The 20,385-nt window shown below is 47.1% G+C and overlaps 1 protein-coding gene across 4 annotated transcripts in view; it reads left to right on the top strand.

Moving 5' to 3' along the window:
• Positions 1–685: 685 nt before the first annotated feature.
• Positions 686–20,385, top strand: part of LOC138299898 (polymeric immunoglobulin receptor-like) — a 258,007-nt gene continuing 238,307 nt past the window's right edge. Inside the window, exons 1-4 of one of the 4 annotated variants that reach the window (XM_069238604.1) lie at positions 686–892; positions 4,202–4,320; positions 4,839–5,180; positions 18,164–18,493. In XM_069238604.1, the coding sequence (XP_069094705.1) occupies positions 4,284–4,320; positions 4,839–5,180; positions 18,164–18,493 (709 nt within the window). In that variant the 5' untranslated portion in view covers positions 686–892; positions 4,202–4,283. Of the gene's footprint in view, positions 893–4,201; positions 4,321–4,835; positions 5,181–18,163; positions 18,494–20,385 lie in introns of all 4 variants that reach the window. The other 3 variants (XM_069238601.1, XM_069238602.1, XM_069238603.1) reach the window with 3 other exon arrangements.

Genomic DNA, 20,385 nt, shown 5'->3' with positions numbered 1-20,385 from the left:
TCTTTCTGCACTATGCTTCCCCCAAATGAGGGTGTAAATAGGATATGTGCAATTCCGTGTTCAAGTTTGTTGTGTATTTTGCTCTATTTTCTATTGTGTAATGACTTGTCCACCAGCAGGTCTGCCCCCCCCCCCAACATGCCTCACCCCTGCAAGGCTTCTCCCGAAGGAGGCCGCCAACTATCTGACTTTACAAAATCCTCACACTACAATAAGAAGAAAGAAAGGTAAACACCAGTCTGCATGTTAAAAGATTATGCAGCACTTTGTCAGAAGACTAGACTGACATTTAACCTCTGTATTTGAACGCACTGGTCATCTTTAATGCTAGTTCAACTTTGGAACTCCCACGTGGTTATTTAGATGTCTTCCCAGGACTCAAGAGGCTGTTGTAGTTGGGTCCTATCCCACCTCTGGGCCGGGTGCATTGATAACTACGTTCTTGCAGGACTCTAGTTTCCGAAATGCCCTACACGGATGTTCTTTAGACATAAAATGAAGAAACGAAACCCTCATCACTGCTAGCAGCACCATCAAACCTACTATATTTGTAATCCAGTTTTTCAATACAAAAATAAAGAAAAAGAGAAGTTCCAAATTTTCAGACAGGCAGTATTTGTAAACTGAAACTGAGACTGTCTTGATTCCTGCTTCAGTGAACGGACTGTGGTTTGTCCAAGATGTCAAAGCCTGTCATGCCTTGATCCGGACTGAGGCTGTATCAAAAACAACTGGTGTATGACCACTCAAACAGAGAGTGGCGACAATTCAAGATAAGGTGAGCTGTAGAATATAATGTGGCAAGGCGAGCTCTATGTATAGTAAGCAGGCAGCATGGTGCAGCTGAACGTGATTGGATGGGAAAATACTGGACATCTACATCTATGAGAAGGTGAGGATTCCTGTGGGTTGCTGAAATGTAGATACTCAGGCTCTTGGGGATAGCTGGGGTGCCCTATATACGTTGCGGAAGGTAAATGCAGTCGCTAGGTCAATGTGAAACACTCATTCTGTTCTCAAAATTGGGGAAAGTCGTGAATTTTGTGAAATGTGCGAAATGCCACCAATTTTGCAATTAACTATTATACATTATTTGTTCCTCTCTGAAAGCTGGTTCAAGCATACTTGATTTACTATCCTGTTTGACTTTTCTACCTGAGGATGCCCGTGCATGATAATTTCCCTTAAGGTACCCACAGAGCACATTTTGAGCAAATTAGGAAATTCTGAACAATTTCCCAAATATGTGATTTTGCACTCATAGAGGTTCCATGCACCACACAGGACTTGGCAGCTCGGTTCACCTCCACAGAGAGACAGACTCCTGCAGTGCAAGGCTCTCTCCTCTACCATATCAGCAAGAAGGCAGATCACGGGGTCACCGGCAGATAACCAGCTTCTTTCAGCAAGGCCTGTAAAAAACAAGTGAAGCCTCCTCATCTTTAGGCGGCTGGTTATCAGCGATACCAGCCCTGGAACAAAGGCGGTAGACTCCTAGGACAGTGGTAAAGCTTGGACTAGTACAAATTGGGGAGTTTGGGAGCTACTTTTATATGTTTTTTTCAGGCAGGGGTTATGGATTTGAAGTCTTCGATTATAAACTAGATTGGCGTGGTTTCTTTTGATTCTTCATTTTTTCTCTACAGCACTGACATGTTCTTTGTGGAAGGCGATAGCTCCTCACAACAGGTAGCTGCAGCACTGTGTTTGGCTCTCGTCAAAGCCTTTCAGGATATGTCACTCAAAGAAAAACAAAGGACCTTGGCTTCTTCTAGAAACTTAACTTTCACTAGTATTTGTATCTGCTGACTCTCCCCCATTCTCCTACTAGTAACAAAATGGCAGTGCTCAGTGAGGTCTAATCAACAATCCCTTGCTAAATATTTCTTAAGGCAGCCTTGTCTCCATCATTCCAAACTTCTGGTCTAGAGTTATGTCCTCTTAGGAATGCAGAAAATGCATTCTTTGATTATAAAGATGTACCTTGTATCTTGTCTTTTGGGGCCACAGTTCACACATTTAGCCAGCTCTTTGTTGCTCAAGGGGTGACTGGACTAGGGGTGGGTGATAAATTTTCCTACACTGAAAGGTTGGAGGAATTGGTGGAATTTTGGTGTAACACTGAGTTCCGGACAAATTCTGGCAACTGCTGCGTGGCAGTCTTTTCTTGTGCATGACTTGCCAATGATAAACTGCTGAGTGTCAATGAGCTTCGGAATTCCCTCGCACGATTTTCAGCTTCTACAAGGGCACCTGGTGAGATTTCTACAACATGGGTGTTTGCGCCCGAAAGATGTCGCTTGAGTAGAAAATCTACTTGAGCGTCACTACAATCAACTCTAGAAGCAGTGCCCTCTGGCAGACTGCATTGTGCCGTTTGCGCTGATTTTTCAGCACACAATGAGCTCCTGGCATTAAAAATCAGCACAAGCGGCACAGCATGCCTCTTTCCTCCCATTTGTGGAACTCTGTGAAATCTCACTGAGTTTTCATAAACCTCCACTGAGTTCCGCGGAGTCAAACTCTGCAAGTTCCACCCACCCCTAGACAGGACACATGTTCTGGGCTAGCACATCCCTTCACTATACTCAAACTGTTGATAATATCCTTACCTTTTATTACAATACCCATCTATTGTGGCAAGCTTATACCTGGGGATTGGGTCACTCTGGCAGAAAATCCTAATGATGCCCAAACACTGGGAAAAAATGGGCCACATCGTTGGTAGAATGGGATTTGGTAATATGTATCATAACTTTTCTAAAATATAGCCTAACCAGTACCTGAAGGCGATAAAGGGGAAATAAGTTGAATCGTGATGTACTCACATGCATTCTGGCCTTCTTCCGAGTGGTGCAGTTGTCAATAGCTCAGTAAGTACAGTGGCACCTTTGGTGTAAGAGGTCAGGTGGACGCCGATTTTAACTGTATTTTGCTACCAAACTGTGGATGAAGGGGTCATTTATCTTCCTTGCATTAGTGTTCATGGCATCTTTACTGTGCCACTGCTTCTTCTTCATGCCCATCGGCCAATGAGAGTTTGTGAACCAACCCACCTGCCTTTGAAATTGTTAATATTGCTATCATTTTGAGTGAAGTGATTTCGGGCGGGTTCATCCATCCCGCTGGCGACGTTGCTACAACTGCAACGAGAAGAGTCAAATGTGAATGGCTTGATCCAAGGAGTTAAATCCACTTAAACCCATGTTACTAAATCCAGTAGGTAACACAATAAAGTGCTATACTTGGGGAGTTGGGTTTGACAAATCCAAAACTATATATCGTTTTGAAAAATATAAAACCCATTCCCCCCCCCCCCGCTAATCTCAATTCAAATTGAAATGCCTCTTGCATTCAATAGGAAACGAATTCTTTAGACCAAGTAAAGGCTGAGATCCTCTGCAATCTGGAATTAGTTACCTACAATAGGTGCCTCACTTTCATTCTGCCTGCTACCCATCAACATTTAAAAAAACGCAATATACGGGCTTTAATCTCACACATGCCCCGATTTTGGGTGTTCCATGTTTTGCATTATTTCTGTTTTTGTTATGCTGTGCGTCCTATTTTCCCTCTTGGAAGAGTTTATACCAGTAGAAAATGTTTTATGGGAACTGTAAAACTGTGAAATGAGGCCGGACACATTCGCTGCACTAACACCTTTCACCACATTATTTTCGAAAATGTATAGACAATACTTTAAGATCGTATCTTATCTGGCTTTTGTGTGAAAAGGCATACCCTCCTCAAAATTGCATGCGGATGACTACCCAGGCTAATACCTGTAAGTCTTGTGAGAATAATCCTTATTACTTTCAGAAAACCTTTAACAATTTTGCCCACCTCTCAATAAGAGCCACATGAAGCAAAGTTTCAGGCAATCTCACAATTTCAACAAAAATAAGAACACCTTAACGACTACACCCCCAAGCAGCAATGTCCATTTATTTGGTACTTAACTCTCAAATATGCAAGTCTGTTCTAAAAGAATGATATATTTGTGATTTGTCTTCTGGAGAAGCTATTACAAAAATGTTTTCTTGTTTTTTTTCTTTTTCAAGGCGATTGCCACTAAAGAAGAGCTTTTTCTTGCAAGGGGAAGTAACGTGTTTGGAGATGTCCAGTGTTTATATTTGTGATTTGTCTTCTGGAGCAACTATTACAAAAATGTTTTCTTGTTTTTTTTTTTTTCTTTTTCAAGGCGATTGCCACAAAAGAAGAGCTTTTTCTTGCAAGGGGAAGTAATTTGTTTGGAGATGTCCAGTGTTTAACAAAGGATTAACATGTCTACATTCTTTCTGCTAGTAGTCTTCCTGAAAGGTGAGTGCCTTGACCAGGGAACACGTTCATGCATTGGAGGGGCCTTGGAGTAATACTTAAGTAAGTAAACTTGGGGGCTCGAGAAATAGCACAGTGCCTTCGCCTTGACCATGGCAGTGACCAGATATTGACAAGTGATCTAGTGAATGACTTTTTAGCTGTGGAACCAGAGCCATAAGATAAAACTCCTTCCTCTTTGATTCCTTTTTGTGATAATTCGGGCTTGATTCATGAAAGGGTTTCTGAGAGTAGGCTAATTCCAAGTGCAGACCCTATATAAAAAGGTAATTTTTCAATAAGTGCATATCTTGTTTATGGGAGATGAACAGGAAGCAGCGAGATACCAGACACATTGTTGCCCACAAAAGTCAACTGTATTGAGGTCGTTTGAGTTGTAGAATTTTGCAAATAAATCCCCTAAAAACATTAATTGCCACACTATGATTACTTGTTAGTTTTTTTTCTCTTTTCAAATCAACTCGTAGCATGTTAATCGCTTTACTAATTTTTCAAAGCAGCTTCCAGTGCCCTGCTGGGCCCAGAAATTGTGATTGCTGAGAGAGGCAGTTCAGTCAATATCACGTGCCGCTATGCTATCTCACGTGTCAACATCCATGGGAGAAAGTTCTGGTGCAAGATGTCTGGCACTCTGACTGGATGTAGAACAATTGTATCCAGCACCCCATATGTTGCACAACCAAGTTACAAGGTCCGGACACGTCTTGTCGACAGCCCTGCAGATGGCACATTTCAGGTGGAGATGGCAGAGCTGATCCAAAAGGATGGAGGACAATATCGCTGCGGCATTGGTCAGAGTAATGACGGGCTCTTCTTCAGTGTCTTTTTGGCTGTTTCTGAAGGTATTGTTTTATCCAAATACTAACATTATTGGCAAATCAGGTATTATTTAAGTATGAGAGTAACTAGTTTATTTCTCTCTATCCTGTGAACTGTATTTTTAGTTTGCACAACAGACATACAAACCATAACTGTCACAACAAATGCATAGTTCAGGAACTCATCATTAATGTGACAGATGCAACTACAAATCTAATAAGCTTAGGGGTGCGACTTAAATATCATATTGCCCATAACACTACAAGAAATGACTATGTGCACAGCCCACTGTCGGCAGCCAACCCGTGCTGTGCATGGCCTACGGCTGTTGACAGCAAATGACTGCTCCAGTGCCTGGTAACCAAGGCCTGAGCCCATCCAGCTGATACAGGCCAGCATAGTCATTTGCATGGGAGTTGACTGCAGAGCCTGGTCTTTGGCCAGTACATTGTTTTTAATTTCGTTTTTTTTAGGATTTGCAATCCCTGGCAAGGATTTGTGAATGTTTGACACTACCACACTCGTAGTCGGGCCCTAAGCCTTTAAAAAAGACATAACTAGGCACAGGCTATTGCCACCTCGGAAGCAAATGTATATATAAAGTGTGTTTTCATTTGCTGCATATATGACAAATGTTGGACCTGGCTTTTTGACAGGGTCATCCCCAAACTTTTTGCCTTCCTCCTTCTCTTTTTCTGACCTCATTTTTGCTGGTTTTTAGACTCTGCGCACTTTACCACTGCTAACCAGTGCTAAAGTGCATATGCTCTCTCCCTTAAAACATGGTAACCTTGAATCATACCTGATTGGACTATTAATGTACTTATAAGTCCCTAGTAAGGTGTACTTTTTGTGCATAGGGCTGGTAAATTAAATGCTACTAGTGGGCCTGCAGCACTGGTTGTGCCACCCACTTAAGTAGCCCCTTTTCCTTGTCTCAGGCCTGCCATTGCAAGGCCTGTGTGTGCAGTTCCACTGCCACCTCGACTTGGCATTTAAAAGTACTTGCCAAGCCTAGAACTCCCCTTTTTCTACATATAAGTCACCCTTAATGTGTGCCCTAGGTAACCCCTAGAGCAGGGTGCTGTGTAGATAAAAGGCAGGACATATACCTGTGTAGTTATATGTCCTGGTAGTGTAAAACTCCTAAATTCGTTTTTACACTACTGTGGGGCCTGCTTCCTTCATAGGCTAACATTGGGGCTGCCCTCATACACTGTTGAAGTGACAGCTGCTGATCTGAAAGGAGCAGGAAGTTCATATTTAGTATGGCCAGAATGGTAATACGAAATCCTGCTGACTGGTGAAGTCGGATTTAATATTACTATTCTAGAAATGCCACTTTTAGAAAGTGAGCATTTCTTTGCATTTAAATCTTTCTGTGCCTTACAATCCACGTCTGGCTGGGCTTGGTTGACAGCTCCTTGTGCATTCACTCAGACACACCCCAAACACAGGGTACTCAGCCTCACTTGCATACATCTGCATTTTGAATGGGTCTTCCTGGGCTGGGAGGGTGGAGGGCCTGCTCTCACACAAAGGACTGCCACACCCCCTACTGGGACCCTGGCAGACAGGATTGAACTGAAAGGGGACCTGGTGCACTTCTTAGCCACTCTTTGAAGTCTCCCCCACTTCAAAGGCACATTTGGGTATAAAACAGGGCCTCTGCCCTACCTCATCAGACACTTGCTGGAGAAGAAACCGGAACCAGAAACTACATCCTGCCAAGAAGAACTGCCTGGCTGCTCAAAGGACTCACCTGTCTGCTTTCTACAAAGGACTGCTGTCTTGCTGTTGCCCTGCTGCCTTGCTGAACTCTTGTCTGGCTGTGAAAGTGCTCTCCAAGGGCTTGGATAGAGCTTGCCTCCTGTTCCTTGAAGTCTCAGGACCAAAAAGACTTCTTCCTTTCACTTGGACGCTCCGTGCGCCGAAAATTTCGACGCACAGCTTGTTTCGCGGCAAGAAAAACGCCGCACACCGACGCTGATCGACGCGACGCCCTCGGGACGATCGAGACTTCGACGCACAACCTCGCAAAGACAAAGCCGCTCGACTTTCCAGGAGAAATCGACGCGACGCCTACCATGAGTGCGAAACTTTGACGCACGGCCTCGCAAGGACAACGCCGCCCGACTTCCAAGGAGAAATCGACGCGACGCCTGCCGTGAGACCAAACTTTCGACGCACGGCCTCGCAAGGACAACGCCGCCCGACTTCCAAGGAGAAATCGACGCGACGCCTACCGTGAGATCGAAACTTCGACGCGCCGCCCCGCAGAACGACGCGCAGCCGGAAAACAAGCAGGAGAATCCACGCACAGACCCGGGACATCTGGTAATCCCCGCGATCCACAAAAAGAGACTGTCTGCGCGCCGGAAAACGACGCCCGACTTCCCCGCGTGGAAAAGAACGACGCAAGTCGGTGTGTGCTGAGAGGAAATCGACGCTCACCCCCCTTTTTCCACACACCTCTTCACCTGTGGCCCTCTGAGGAGATTTTCCACCAGAAACCAGGTACTTTGTGCTTGAAAGACACTTTTATTACATTCTAAAGACTTAAGACCCTTTATATCACTTTCCTGTGATAGTTCTACAATTTTCCATTGCATCTTTATTCTTTTTGACCTACAATTATCCTGATAAATATTATATATTTTTCTAAACACTGTGTGGTGTATTTTTGTGGTGCTATATGGTGGTATTGTATGATTTTTTGCACAAATACTTTACACATTGCCTTCTAAGTTAAGCCTGACTGCTCGTGCCAAGCTACCAGAGGGTGGGCACAGGATAATCTTGGATAGTGTGTGACTTACCCTGACTAGAGTGAGGGCTTTTGCTTGGACAGGGGATAACCTGACTGCCAACCAAAAACCCCATTTCTAACATTGGTGATCAGCGGTGAGGATAGGACTTGTATTTGTGCAGTGACATACAGTAGCTAAGTATTTCACTACCTACCCACAGTTGAAGGTCAACTTGGTTTTTATCTCTTTTTGAAAATCCGTTTTTTTCCTGACAATTTTCAAAAACTAAATCCTCACTCAACATGTCTCTGACTGGGTCTCAGACAGGGGACTTTGACCTAGTCCAGTTGGATACATACACGGTCAAACAACTAAGAGGATTCTGCAGGGCATTAAGGGTACCCACCCAAGGGGCCTCCAGAAAGGAGGACTTTCAAGTGGCGCTGAGGGCCTGGGCAGAAGCCCATTTAGAGGATGATGAGGAAGAGGAGCCAGAAAATGGCCTCTCAGAAGGATTTTCACTATCTATGGATGGTGTTACCACTGCAATTGTGCACCCTTCCAGACCAGGGAGCAGTGTCTCCATGCAAAGCCTGACCGCAGAGGAAAGGAGAGAGGAAAGGGAGTTCCAATTGCAAATGGCAAAACTGAAAATTGAGGCACAACAGGAGGAGAGGAGGGCAGAAAGAGAAGCCAAACAAGCTGAGGCTGAAAGAGCAGCCAAACAGATTGAAGCTGAAAGGGCAGCCAAACAAGCAGAAGCTGAAAGAGCAGCCAAACAAGTGGAAGCTGAAAGAGCGTTGGCTGAAAAGAAACTATTGTTGGCTCATGAACTGAGTCTCAAGGAGCTGGAGATCAAGGCAAGACAGTCTGAATCCAGCAATAATGGTGGCAGCATACAGACAGGACCTGCTGGAGAAAAGAAGGTTCGTATACCCAAAAATGTGGTGCCCAGTTTTGTGGCGGGAGATGACATAGATAAATGGTTAGCTGCTTATGAAGTTGCACTAAGGGCTCATGAGGTTCCTGAAGGGCAATGGGGGGTAGCTATGTGGGGTTATGTGCCGCCATTGGGGAGGGACACACTTCTCACATTGGATCCACCGGATCAAAACACATACCCACTCCAGAAAGCCACTTTACTTGCCAAGTTTGGGCTGACCCCTGAGGGATACCGTCAGAGGTTCAGGGACAGCACCAAACAAACCACACAAACATGGGTAGATTTCTTTGATTTCTCTAGTAAGGTACTGAATGGATGGGTGCGGGGCAACAAAGTAACTGATTATAAAGGTTTATATGACTTGATTCTGAGAGAGCATATGCTTAATACTACTTTTACAGAGTTGCGCCAGCACTTAGTGGATAGTAAGCTGACTGATCCCAGGAAGCTTGCTGAGGAGGCGGACCTCTGGGCAAGCACCAGAGTGTCCAAAAAGGTATCTGGGAGTGACCCCGAGAAGGGTAGTTCTGGTTCCCCCCAACAAAGTGATGGGGAGGTTAGAGATGACCCAGACGAGTTCCAGAGTAAGGGGGGAAGAAAGGGTTCCCATACCCCCTCTGAGAAACAGGGTGGGGGTTCTGGTGGGCAGTGGCCCAAAGCATCCCATTCCCAACCCCGCTGCTTTGAGTGTTCCCAGATAGGACACAGGAAGGGGGACTCTGTCTGTCCCAAGAACTCACCCAATATTGGGACCTCTACAGGGGTGGCCAATGTGGCCTTAGGGGAATGTCGTCCCCAGGGGCAGGTCGTAGACCATGCCTCCATCTCCTTCAGTTGGGAGGTGGACTCAGAGGGTAAACTGGTGATCCCTGAGGGTGGGAGTCGTCACTTCCACCAGGTGGGAGTGAATGGGATCCCAGTCACCGCTCTGAGAGACACGGGGGCTAGTCTTACCATGATTGTGGAGAGACTAGTGTCACCAGAGCAGTACACCGGACAGGTGTGTAGAGTGACTCCAGCCATTGGGGAAGATTTCTTCCGCCCCATGGCCCGGGTGTCCCTAGAATGGGGTGGGGAGGTGACCCAGAGGCGGGTCATAGTTAGTCCCCAGCTGCCCATTGACTGCATTCTGGGGAATGAGTTTCCCTTAGTGTCAGGAGAGCTGAGAGGGCCGACCCCCAAGGGTGCCCTAACAGTTCAGATATCTGGCGGTACCACTCCCCAGAGGAGGGTATGGAATCCCAGATGGGGAGGCACGGGGAAAAAGGACTCACCCCTGTCCTCTGTTCAGCCTCAGAGTACAGACCCTGGGCTGAGGGACCAGTATCAGGGACCCACCCCTGACCTGGTGAGAGTGGAGAAGGGGTGCCAGACCCCTGGGGTTACTACCCCCCATTCTGGGATGCTACAGGAATCCCTTGGGAGCTCCCTACCAGCCCCCCAGCTGGAGGAGAAGCTCAGCCAACGGCCTCCCTCCGGGTCTCCACCTAGCAGTGGATGGTCAGGGGCCTGGCTCATAACACTGACAGCTGTCAGTGGCATCTATTGGTTTCTGTCCTTGTGGGCAGAGTTTTCCCTGGGTTGGGGACAGAAGTCAGACCCAAGGAATGGAATGGGCCACATCACGTTGTTGGCCATGGTGATACTGTCTGCATACTGGGATACATCTGTAAGCAAATTAAAGTTAGGAGCTGTACAGATGGGGTCCTCAGGTGATGAGAAGGGTTCCCCATGGGCCAGATCAGTGGCCCCAGAGAGTATAGACAAAGAAGCCTCACTGAGTTCGGAAAGGCGTAGAACTGGCGAGTGCCCCTGCAGTAGTGGGCCATTGTCCATGTTCTATCGCCTTAAGCAGGGAAGTCCATCAGAGTGTTGATTAGTCTACCCTGGCTTTAGGCTGGGAGGGGGTCATGTTGGACCTGGCTTTTTGACAGGGTCATCCCCAAACTTTTTGCCTTCCTCCTTCTCTTTTTCTGACCTCATTTTTGCTGGTTTTTAGACTCTGCGCACTTTACCACTGCTAACCAGTGCTAAAGTGCATATGCTCTCTCCCTTAAAACATGGTAACCTTGAATCATACCTGATTGGACTATTAATGTACTTATAAGTCCCTAGTAAGGTGTACTTTTTGTGCATAGGGCTGGTAAATTAAATGCTACTAGTGGGCCTGCAGCACTGGTTGTGCCACCCACTTAAGTAGCCCCTTTTCCTTGTCTCAGGCCTGCCATTGCAAGGCCTGTGTGTGCAGTTCCACTGCCACCTCGACTTGGCATTTAAAAGTACTTGCCAAGCCTAGAACTCCCCTTTTTCTACATATAAGTCACCCTTAATGTGTGCCCTAGGTAACCCCTAGAGCAGGGTGCTGTGTAGATAAAAGGCAGGACATATACCTGTGTAGTTATATGTCCTGGTAGTGTAAAACTCCTAAATTCGTTTTTACACTACTGTGGGGCCTGCTTCCTTCATAGGCTAACATTGGGGCTGCCCTCATACACTGTTGAAGTGGCAGCTGCTGATCTGAAAGGAGCAGGAAGGTCATATTTAGTAAACTTTTGACGCACGGCCTCGCAAGGACAACGCCGCCCGACTTCCAAGGAGAAATCGACGCGACGCCTACCGTGAGATCGAAACTTCGACGCGCCGCCCCGCAGAACGACGCGCAGCCGGAAAACAAGCAGGAGAATCCACGCACAGACCCGGGACATCTGGTAATCCCCGCGATCCACAAAAAGAGACTGTCTGCGCGCCGGAAAACGACGCCCGACTTCCCCGCGTGGAAAAGAACGACGCAAGTCGGTGTGTGCTGAGAGGAAATCGACGCACACCCCCCTTTTTCCACGCACCTCTTCACCTGTGGCCCTCTGAGGAGATTTTCCACCAGAAACCAGGTACTTTGTGCTTGAAAGACACTTTTATTACATTCTAAAGACTTAAGACCCTTTATATCACTTTCCTGTGATAGTTCTACAATTTTCCATTGCATCTTTATTCTTTTTGACCTACAATTATCCTGATAAATATTATATATTTTTCTAAACACTGTGTGGTGTATTTTTGTGGTGCTATATGGTGGTATTGTATGATTTATTGCACAAATACTTTACACATTGCCTTCTAAGTTAAGCCTGACTGCTCGTGCCAAGCTACCAGAGGGTGGGCACAGGATAATCTTGGATAGTGTGTGACTTACCCTGACTAGAGTGAGGGCTTTTGCTTGGACAGGGGATAACCTGACTGCCAACCAAAAACCCCATTTCTAACAACAAACAGTTGGTATTCCACAACAAACAAGGACTCACTCTCCGTGCTAGCGTTGCTCAATAATTAGCATTTCTGACATGTTTAGACTCTGTAAATGAGTCTTCATCATGGTAGTTGCCATCTTGTTTATACTCACATATCAATTATGTGACATCTAGTGAAGATGACTCGAAAATCTCTCTCAGCATACTTCATTATTCTGAGAACACATTTCAACATAGCAACACATCAACATGTTTTATTGTTGTAAGGATAAGTTGTGTATATTGAATACCTAATAAAGCAGTGCAAGTAAGTAAAAGACATTAACAGAACTATACCCGATACCAATAAAGCAGTACCATTAAAGCAACCATAATCTTTGATCACGTGCAAATTATGTACTTTGATTGAGTCCCAAAGAGCAAAATGGTACATCATAATAAATAATACTCCAAACATTAGAGTCCATCATTTCGTCATCCCGAGTGGTCAGCTTGTTATTGCAAGGTTTATTCTATTTGAACAAACAAATTGATATCGCCTGTATTTTTTCTTTAAATCAGCTGTAAAGTTGAAAAATTGAGCGGTCGTAGCAAACAACGACTCAACTTGGAGGATCAATTAAAATACAAACAAGCGGTTGTACAGGCACACGCAGCAGCAATATATCAATTGCATCTCACTTATTTGCTTAAAGTAAGCGCACAAAGAGATGTTCCCTGATTTTCAATCCATTGAGTTTACAAGTTTCTAAAACGTATCTAGACTCCAGTTTGCGTAGATAAAATTATAAACTAACCGGCAAAGTTGTTTTGTAAAGGTACTCCTCATGTAGTGACTCCAGATTTAGTGGCTGTAATTTAATGGCTACCAACTGAGTAAGCATCTGGTATACAGACAGGGTGTGTTGACAGCTTAGGTTGCGGTTTTTATGTGGTTCTAAGTACTAGAGATTCAACAGGACAGTTCAAGGAGGTTTTTAGGTACAGGGACAAAGAAGGCAACTTACCCACTGCATGCCATTACTGAGTAAAGGATAGATAAAGACCTCGCATGGGTGGTATTGCCTAGGCAAGGGTGGGGAGTCCAGCTGACACAAATGTGGGTGGTTAGGCCTGATATTGGTAAAGTGTTAGTAGATACTTCTACTTGTGGGTGCGAAGGATATGGGAAGTTAATGGTGAGAATAAAGAAGGCAGAGAACAAGATCTAACCAACAATGAAGGGAGGAACTTGGGTTTATCGCATTAAAGTGAGGGTAAAATGTGAGTAGAGTGAAAGAGGAGGCATAAGCCAGTAGATAGAACACATTATGTAAGACAGAAGAGGAGGCAGTGGTTTGCGGGGAGGGAGGAAGGGTGGAGATCAAGAGGATGGAAGGGCAGGGTAGTGTTTCTTCCAAAAGAAATATGGCCAGATCTGCCAAATACATTTACGTTTAGGTGAAAGTTAGTGATATCCTCACCATACATGCAGGCATTAGTGTTTCCTCCCTGAAGAAACCTCCAAGATTTTGTTTTATCCCTTGCAAGGTTGGCCAACGGCTTTACAAATGCCAAATGCAATTCAGCTTGTCATTAATGGAAGTATAGTGATTGAGATGAATTCGACTCATGTCAGGATGCTAAATGAACAACGATTGCATGAGAGAAAGGGCAACGTCTCCCCGCCTTGCCCTCCGCGCCACCTCCTTCTCCCGTCCTCTCTCTTTCCAATACCCGCCGCTGCATCCCCTGCGGCCCCTCCTGCCTCCCCCTTCCTTTCTCTCACCGTTCTTCTCTCTCCAAACCCCGCCACTGCGTCCCCTGCGGCCCCTCCCGCCTCCCACCTCCTTTCTCTCACCGTTCTTCTCTCACTGTTTTTCTCTCTCCAATCCCCGCCGCTGCGTCCCCTGCAGCCCCACCCCCCAGCCCTCTCATAGGACAGGCCCTCCCGCCTCCCAGCTGCCACTCCCACCCTCCCCTCCTCTTATGGCAGTCGCGGCACGCTAGCTAGGAGCAACCTTCGACCCTGCTTGCAGGTAGGTTGCTCCCCGCCTTGCTCTCCGTGCCACCGCCTTCTCCCGTCCTCTATCTTTCCAATCCCCGCTGCTGCATCCCCTGCGGCCCCTCCCGCCTTCCCCCTCCTTTCTCTCACCGTTCTTCTCTCTCCGAACCCCGCCACTGGATCCCCTGCGGCCCTTCCCGCCTCCCACCTCCTTTCTCTCACCATTCTTCTCTCACCGTTCTTCTCTCTCCAATCCCCGCCGCTGCGTCCCCTGCGGCCCCTCCTGCCTCCCACCTCCTTTCTCTCACTGTTCTTCTCTCACTGTTCTTCTCTCTCCAATCCCCGCCGCTGCATCCCCTGCGGCCCCAGCCCTCTCATAGGACAGGCCCTCCCGCCTCCCAGCTGCCACTCCCACCCTCCCCTCCTCTTATGGCAGCTGCGGCGCGGCCGTGGGCAAGCCCGTCTGCGCCCGCCCACGCCTGGACCGCGCCCAGCGCCAGAACCCCTGGCCCTCCCAGACACACCTACTCCCCCCTCACCCTCCACTCCCTCAACCCAGTCCCCCACCCCACATGCACCACATCTAGCCCCACACACACTCATGGTCCCTTCACCTGCTACACCTGCCACTTCTCCTGCTCATCATCCCTCACACCACACACCAACCATAGCGACCCCACCCTCAACAAACACAACACCCCCAAAACAAAACTCACCCACCCTGCCCCCACCAACCAACCCCGCAGCACACCAGCCCACAACCAGAACACACCCTGCAACAACACCCTCATGCACCACACCAACGCCACCCACCACAACCACCTGAACTGCCTGCTACTCAACATCTGCTCCATTCACAAACATGCCATAGAACTCTGGGACCTCATCACTACACACTCACCTGACATCGCCTTCCTCACGGAAACCTGGACCAACCTCTCCTCAGAACCCGACATAGCCATAGCCACCCCCTAGGGATACAAACCCCAACGCATAGACCGCCTAAACAAGCCAGGCGGAGGCATCGCCATCCTACACAGAGACACCATCAAAGTCACCACCAACTCCCAAGACACTATCGGCAACACTGAACACATGCACTTCCTCGTATACATCAACAACAACTCCACCCTCAGAGGTACACTAGTCTACAGACCACCCAGACCACGCCCCGCCTTCTGCGACATCATCGCAGACAGCATCAGCCCGTACGCCCTCACCTCCACAGACAACATCATCCTCGGTGATTTCAACTTTCACTTAGAAAACCCACAAGACCACAACACTACCTCCCTAATAGACAATCTCAACAACCTCGGACTCAAACAACTGGTCACCGCACCCACCCACTCAGCAGGACACACGCTGGGTGCAATCTTCACCTCAAGCCAACACATAGCCTACACCCACACCACCGAACTCCTCTGGACAGACCACCACTGCGTCTACTTCTCCTTCACCAAACCCCCCACACACTACCATCAACACACCACACCCTACCGCATGTGGGACAAGATCCCCACAGAATGACTAAACTCCCAGCTGGCCCATAACCCCCCCCACACCAACGACCCGAACACAGGTGCACACAACCTCTCCAAATGGATCACTACCTGACCAGACACACTAGCACCCCTCAGAAGACACATCACTACCCGCAACATCAAGAACGCCCCATGGTTCACCCCTGAACTCCAAGACTCCAAGCGCAAATGCCGCCAAGCTGAGAAAATATGGAGACTAGAACCCTCCTCAACCAACTTCTCCACCCTCAAAACCAACATTCGCACCCATCACCAACTCATACGCACCGCTAAAAGAGTTCACTACAAGACACGCCTTGACAACAACTCCCAAAACAGCAAAGAACTCTTCACCATCATCAACGAACTTGCCAAACCCAAAGCCAGCAACATAGACCCCACACACACACAGCCCCTATGTGACGCCCTTTCCAACCACTTCCTCCACAAAATCCTGGACATCCACAACAGCTTCACATCACACAGACTCACCACACATACCCCTCTCCCACCCAACTCAACCCCCCCTCAAGACGCCACCACCACACTATCCACATGGACCCCTACCACACACGAAGATACGGAAAAAAACATGAACTCCATCCACTCCGGTTCCCCCTCCGACCCCTGTCCACACTGCATCTACAACAAAGCTAGCCCTACCATCGCCCCCATACTCTACAACATAATCAACTCCTCTTTTGACTCCGCCACCTACCCAGACCACTGGAAGCATGCAGAAATTACCGCTCTCCTAAAAAAAAAACAAGCCGACCCGGAGATCCTCTCCAACTACCACCCCATCTCCCTCCTCCTGTTCCCCGCCAAGGTTGCAGAGAAATTAGTCAACACTCGCCTATCCCACTTCCTTGAAGAAACCAACACCCTTAACCCCTCACAATCTGGGTTCCGCAAGAACCACAGCACAGAAACCGCCCTCATCGCATGCACTGACGACATCAGGACCAAAATCGACAAAGGCAAGACCGTCGCACTCATCCTCCTAGACCTCTCCGCAGCTTTTGACACCGTCTGCCACCACACACTCCTCACACGCCTCCACAACATAGGAATCTGCCACAAAGCCTTAGACTGGCTCTCCTCCTTCCTCACCGACCGAACGCCGAAAGTCCACCTCCCGCCCTTCCACTCCAACACTACCAAGATCACCTCTCTCAGCCCCACACTCTTCAACATCTACATGATCCCCCTAGCCAACATTCTCTGAGCACACGGAATCACCATCCTCTCATATGCAGATGACACCCAACTCATCCTCTCCCTCACCCGCAACCCCACCACCGCCAAAACCAACCTACACGCCGCTCTCCTAGACACCACCAACTGGATGACCACTAACCATCTCAAGCTCAACTCAAACAAAACCAAAGTCATCATCTTCAGCCCCAACAAAACCACATGGGATGCCTCCTGGTGGTCCACCGCCCTAGGCCCTGCACCCACCCCGCAACCCATGCACGCAACCTCGGCATCATCCTCGACCCCTCCCTCTCCATGACACAGCAAATCAATGCTCTAACCTCCTCCTGATTCCACACACTCTGCACCCTTAAAAAATCCTTCAAATGGATCCCCCCAGAGACCAGAAAGACAGTCACCCACGCACTCATCAGCAGCAGACTGGACTACGGCAACGCCCTCTATGCTGGCACCACACTCAAACTCAAACGCAAACTCCAAAGAATCCAGAACACAGCCGCGCGCCTCGTCCTTGGCCTACCCCGACACGAACAAATCTCACCACACCTCAAATCCCTACACTGGCTTCCCATAGACAAGAGAATCACATTCAAGATGCTCATCCATGCACACAAATCCCTCCACAACACCGGCCCAACCTACATCAATGAAAGAGTAAACTTCCACACTCCCACACGCAACCTCCGATCAGCCGACCTCGCCCTAGCCACAGTCCCCCGCATCCAGCACACCACCACAGGAGGCAGGTCTTTCTCCTATCTCGCCCCCAAAACCTGGAACTCCCTCCCTACCGACCTTCGCAAAACCAAAGACCTACTAGTCTTCAGAAAGAACCTCAAGACTTGGCTTTTCGACCAGTGACCCTCCCTCGCCCGTCCCCCTTCCCCCCTTCCCACCCCACCCAGCGCCTTGAGACCCTCACGGGTGAGTAGCATGCTCTACAAATTTCTTTGATTGATTGATTGATTGAACGTTGAATTGAGACCTACGCAGTTTATTGCCACAGCAATCAGCAGCACCAGTCCTGAAAACATCACACCTGTGTTTTGTTCTGTGTGGAAATCTTGTGAAGTTGTGGGGGGTTGAATTTTAGCAGGAGGTAGAAGGTGAATGTAGAAGTGTGGGTAGCTCGCTCTTACTCTGTGAATTAACTGATTCCTTACCTGAAAGAGAGTCGTCCACCTGACCACAATAATAATGGAGTTTATTTCTCAGGTTCACTCAGTTCTCTTAAAATTCAAATGAAACACTGGAACCGATGAGGTAAAGACCATGCATTTTGAATATGAAGTATTCCACACTTTAAATCTGAATGTTGTCATTGCTCTGTGCCCTTCCAGGCCCTAATATGACTGACCATTTAGAACTGGTGTCTGGAGAGCTACACGGATCCATCTCTGTCAGATGCGGGTTTCCAGAGTCACAGAACAGCAAGACGTACTGGTGCAAGATGAGGCAAACAGGCGTCTGCCGCATAATAGCAGACACGGAAGGGTACATGGACAAGAGATATATTGGGAGACTCCTAATTATTCCTGAAGCCACAGGGGGCTTGGTTAGGATCCTAATCAACCAGCTCACTTCAGAAGATGCAGGATGGTACCGGTGTGGAACAGGCACCTTCAGGAGCGGTGGAATATGGAAAGATGTGCAAGTGGTTATTTCCACAGGTAAGATGTACACTGTGGACCTAGGGCATAAAATAAAGAAGGCATGGGCATGAATGGGCCAGGTCTGCCATTTTCTTGAAGCTCTAACTGGTGGACATAAACTTGCAATTTAGCTTTCGATGTTAGAATGTAATCAGGGAAAATGAAGAACTTTTCTTTCTCATTATAGTTTGTGCGAATTTTCCCAGTGGTGGAAGCTTCTCATGATGCTTCTTTAACTTCAAAGAGAATTCTTTGAAATACTTGATTCATCTTAAGTTGCTTCATGCATGAAAAATGTTGTATCAGTTTTTAATTTACAACTTCCACCTTTTAAATATCCCAACTTCTCATTCTATAAAACTTTCCAGTGTCTTTGGTAAAAATCCTTTTTTTTAAATGCGGTTTTTATTTGAACTAACTTTCACATCTCTGCACGGGATACTGCTGTTACCTTTTCTAATCTTTAGGGTTGTGGGTAGAGACTTGAGCCAATGTTTTTCTCTTCCTCCGAGATATCACATCAAAAAGTCAACACAAATCTTTTTCTACGGATGGTGGTGTCAAAAATACTCCAAGAGAAAAATGTAAAGTATGTGAAGCGAGATGGAAGTATGATATTATTTTATAACCCTCTGTAATGAACTTCCACATATTGGTTGCATGTTTTTTTTTCATTCCAGGTCTGAGCAGAAATCACATGAGTTAGTAAACATGTCACATCCATGTTTCTGTGAGTGCATTTTCCAGTGAACAGGGTCGGACTGGCCTGTTGAGCAATCAGACAGTACTCAATGGGCTGGTCTGAAAGGACTGTGTTTGGGCTGGTTGCTTGGCTGTTTCTGGGCCTGCTTTATGGTTCGTTTTTAAGAGTCGAGCCTCCGAGTACATACGTTAGTGCATGCGCCTCGCATGCAAGACTTTGTTGTGTACAGTAAAGGGCTTGGAGCCCACACACGCTTACCATATGTTGGCTTGCGTGGCACTCTTCTTTATAGCCTCGGAATTTGTCACGTCAAACCAAGCATTATTTGAGTTCCTCTGTGCAGAGTAGGTAACCAAGCACTGATTGATTCAACGTAATCATTGCCAGTTTTCTGCTCCTGATGTGATTGACGTAATGTTTTATTCTTTTTAACTTCTACTGCCCTGCAAATAGAAGGCTTGTGTTGCAAAAATGTGCCCAGCAGGACAAACAAAATGGCAAAAAAAAAATTGTTGTAGCTAACTTGCTTTTATTTTGCCAAGTCGTCTTTTCTCCCTTTGCACTCATGTTTTCTTTTGTCCATGCTCATGGATACTGTTCTCAAAAGATGATGATTATCTTGTTCTAAATATTTGAATGCAACATTGTTTCTTTATTATCTGTAATTTCTGAAATGCTTTAACACATAATCATGCAGTACACCCCAATCCACCCCACTCCAATCTGTCCCACTCCAATCTATTCCACCCCAACCTACCCCTCCTCACCCCACACCAATCCACCCCATGACAATCCAAACCACTCCAACGCACCCCAATCCAATCCACTCCAACTCACTCCAATCCAATCTGCCTTATTCCAATTTGCACCACTCCAATCCAAAACAATCTGCACCACTCCAAAACAATCTGTCCCACTCCAATCTAAAGCAAACTGCTCCACTCCAATCTTCCCCACTCCAATCCAAAACAACATGATCCACTCCAATCAAAAGCAATATGGCCCACTCTTATCTACCCAACTCCATTCTGCCCCACTGCAATCCAAAACAATCTACCCGACTCCAATCCAAAACAATCTACCCCACTCCAATCCAAAACAATCTGCCCCACTCCAATGTGCCCCAACCCCAAAAATCTGCTTCAGTGCAATATGGTGCACTCCAATCCAACACAATCTGCTGCACTCCAATCTGCCCCACTCCAAT

This window comes from Pleurodeles waltl, chromosome 6 (genome assembly GCF_031143425.1).
Source record: "Pleurodeles waltl isolate 20211129_DDA chromosome 6, aPleWal1.hap1.20221129, whole genome shotgun sequence".
In the NCBI taxonomy this organism is placed as follows: Eukaryota; Metazoa; Chordata; class Amphibia; order Caudata; family Salamandridae; genus Pleurodeles; species Pleurodeles waltl.
The sequence above is the reverse complement of the archived record's forward strand: the minus strand, read 5'-3'. Positions and strand labels throughout refer to the sequence as shown.